The 3585-nt window shown below is 36.5% G+C and overlaps 1 protein-coding gene across 2 annotated transcripts in view; it reads right to left on the reverse strand.

Moving 5' to 3' along the window:
• Window positions 1-3585, reverse strand: part of ZMYND11 (zinc finger, MYND-type containing 11) — a 65832-nt gene that overhangs the window by 26249 nt on the left and 35998 nt on the right. Inside the window, exon 3 of one of the 2 annotated variants that reach the window (XM_010007005.1) lies at window positions 2542-2703. The exons of the other annotated variant lie outside the window; for it this stretch is intronic. Coding sequence (XP_010005307.1) covers window positions 2542-2703 — 162 coding nt within the window. The remainder of the gene's footprint in view (window positions 1-2541; window positions 2704-3585) is intronic. 2 annotated transcript variants of the gene reach the window in all.

The raw sequence follows: 3585 nt of genomic DNA on the forward strand, positions 1-3585 counted from the left end.
AGTTCAGAGCAAGGTTTGCAAGGGACTGTTTGTTATAAGTGTTATGGGAGGAAAAATATTTTAAAGTTATGAACAAATCCTTGGCAATGTCCTTTAAAAAATGTTTCTGAGTAGTCAAGCGTGCAAGATAAAGCTGCACAAGTTGACTGAACTGGTACAACCAGCAATTGTGAAATTAATAATCTAAAGGTTTGCTGACCTTGGCAGCATTACAGAAGCAATTTTTACAATGAAGTATTCTTAGATTATTTCTCCCAATACAGTAAGTTTCAAATATCCTTTTACTTCACCTTTGTAAAGAGCTTTGAAATCCCCAGGTAAAAAGTGTTATGTCCAGTTACAAGAATATATTATGAAAATATATGCAACTCTTTGTCCCAGGTATTACTTGAACATACATATTTACTGCTGATAATGCAAAGTCAATCCCATTGCCCTTATTCAAGATAGTTATGCTCTGTTACATCCTCTGGACATCAGCCAGGGCTCTCCAAATTACCATATTTTTTTGAATATAGGCTTCTCTTGCATTTAATATAAAATTAGAGCAGCCATTTCCTAGGAGAGCTGGAAGAAATTAGCAGAAGCCTGACACAAGGATGCTAACTCCCATGCCAAACGAGACCTCCTTTGCTTACAGGGACTGTGCAAGACTCCTTAGTCCAGGTTTGCAGAATTAGGGCTTGAAGTGATTTGGACTAATTACAAGGAAAACAGGAGCTGCCAGCACAGGTGAAAAAAAGCTTCCAATGCATTCAAAATGGCAACATTCACAAATATAGGCTGATCATCATCTGAAGTACAGAGCAAGCCAAAGATCTGGGGGCCAGGAAGTATTTAAGAGCTCCCCCCAAACATCTTCTTATTCTTTGTATAACAAAAAGGGAACCAATATGCAGAAGGACGAAGACAGTGCACATTTTTTCAAGGTAAACATTTGTTTAATATCATTGCTATAAAGGATTTCAAGGCTTCAGGCTGAAAGCCAAACTGTTCTCACAGCTGACCACCCTATGTATCTGTGCATTTCATGCAATGATTCAGCATTTCCACTCTGATGACATCCTTCTTTCAAGTTTTAAGTCACCTCATATACAAAGTGGCTTAAACCTTTTGTATTCCCTACTCTCACTAGGTGTCATCTAAAATTATTGATTAACTAGAGTGGAGACTGGATCCAGTTTACCTCATTTTAACTATTTGTAAGAACTATAACTTATTACAAGAACAAATATCAAATAGATTTATTTAAAAATCTGAAAGCAATTAATCTGTATGTGGTAATTTTTTTTTGTTTTTAACATAGGGAATATTGAGTAGCTAAATTAAATGGTAGCTATTTAATATGGAGAGATACATGTCCTTATTCTAAATTGTTTTTTCCCTGCCGCTACCTTTTCATTCCATTCCACTTCCTCGAGGCAGGTTTGATTTTCTTGCTATTTCCCTAAATTCTGAGAGGTCCCAATCTGAGGCAACAGGCACCAGGTATTTCACAACTGGTTTTAAGGTAACAGCAGTCAGAAAGTGCTGTTTTGAAATAAAACAATCCATGTGTTTTCAAAAACTGCTTCTCTGTACTACAAAGCACCTGAACCCCTACATTCTTTGCAGCACAGATCACCTGAAGGTCAGTCTACTGCTCTACAGCCTGATCTAAGCTTTTAGCAAGGGGATTTCCTCTCCCTCCAGCAATCCAAGGCTGAGTGCAACTGGCAATAATTTTACTTTAAACATTCATATGCATTATTCCCTCAATTTAAGGAAGCCTAGGAATGTGCTTATTTTGGGGAGGTGATGCAGAGATGTCAAGGAAATGTATCTGGCTGATTCAAGGCCAGGTATCAGTAAGCACCATCCTGACTGGAATGTTTAGTATTCTGATGACATGTAGACAACATATATGCTCATTTTTTGAAAGTATATTAAAAATACTCTTTGCTGTCTCCCTACCACACTTGCAAAAGTAGCAATTTTAAATATAAAGCCATCTAGGTTTGGATGCTATGGGTGAAATCCATAATGGCCTTTTGTACCAATAGAATCCACAGAAGTATATGGGGAGCAGGATTTTGGTTTTTATAATAGTGCCCTCATCAGTAACATGATTGTGGCTTTATAATATAAAATATGTGTCTAATAAAATATTAAGAATGCAGTCATCAAAACACTCAAAAAAATGACATCGCGATTCATTAAAGAGATAAGTAAAAACAGCAGCATCTTATACAGCACTTTGTTGACTCGTATTGAAGACTTCCACAATATACTGCACCCACACGTGGCAAACATCCGTACACACATTCCTTCACAGTATAATGTGTGCCTTCAAATGCAGAAGGAAAACTTGCTGGAGTTTTCAAAAATTACCATCTGCTACATGCACCATATTTTGGTATCTCCGTATAGACACTCTAGGCATGTACCATCATTTCAATATTCAGTTCTTTATTAACCTGGCCAGACCATCTGGACACCTTAATGAATCTATTAATGAATATCAATCCTCTAATCAGCACATGAAATCTCATAGGTACTCACCCTGCAAACTGGGCACTGCCAGTGACTACTGCTGTCTCTAAGCCTGAACTCATCAGACAAACACTTGGAATGATACACACGAAAACACAGGTCACATATCAACACCTCTCCAGGCAAATGGCATTCAAAACAATACCAGTCATGATTTTCTGTTTCCCAGTCCTACAAAAAATACAAAATATTTTGGTATGATATTCTGTCAAAATCTGCAGGAACTAAGAACAAAATTGATATGTCTTGAAATCCAGCAGCAATTAGACATTATAAACATTTTTTAAAGTGTATATTGTTTAAAAACAGGGGTAAACCTACATGTTTAAAGATCTCAATCAGTTTAATACACACTAACTCCAATAGAATATGAATGCCAAGTTTTAGTTTTTTCAAGTGTCTGATTAGTAACAATTTCAAATATAAGCTCTGTCCACAATGAAAAGTGGGTTTGTTTTCTACCTTTCTGTGAAACACTTTTTGATCTCTCTGTATTAGACTCCAAATGAAAGTTTATGCACCCCAACAAACCATACCTACTTCTTTGGACTATTTTCCCTGGTTTTGGTTGTTAAAGTGTGTTTTCAACTGTAATTTTCTGAAGAGCAGTCCCTTCCAGGCTGTACTCTCTTAAAACTGACTTTTCAGTATCGAAGTGTTGAGTTACAAGAAATAAATGAAAACATGAAACTTGTATTGCAAGAAATGTTTCTGCTAAGCAAACCCAATACAATTAAAAAAATAGAAAATGTTTCACTTGCAGTGCTCAATAGCACCAGGGTTATTCCTGAAATGTTCTACAGAAGACAAAGGATGTGGTTCTGCTGATGCACAGATGTCTTTAATACACTCTTCCTTGAAAATTCAGCTCCAACAGCCAAATTTTGACCTTTGAAACATGTGCACAAGCTTTGCTGAAGTAAATGAGAGCAGGATGCATATAATTTGGAGGCAGACTTTTGTTCTAGACATCTATAATACTAAAACCAGAAAGAATTGCCAGTGGCCAATGTTAAATGTGTATGTTTGTTATCTAAAATGACACTCTTCCCT

Source organism: Chaetura pelagica, unplaced genomic scaffold (assembly GCF_000747805.2).
Source record: "Chaetura pelagica isolate M959 unplaced genomic scaffold, ChaPel_1.0 scaffold17, whole genome shotgun sequence".
NCBI lineage: Eukaryota > Metazoa > Chordata > Aves > Apodiformes > Apodidae > Chaetura > Chaetura pelagica.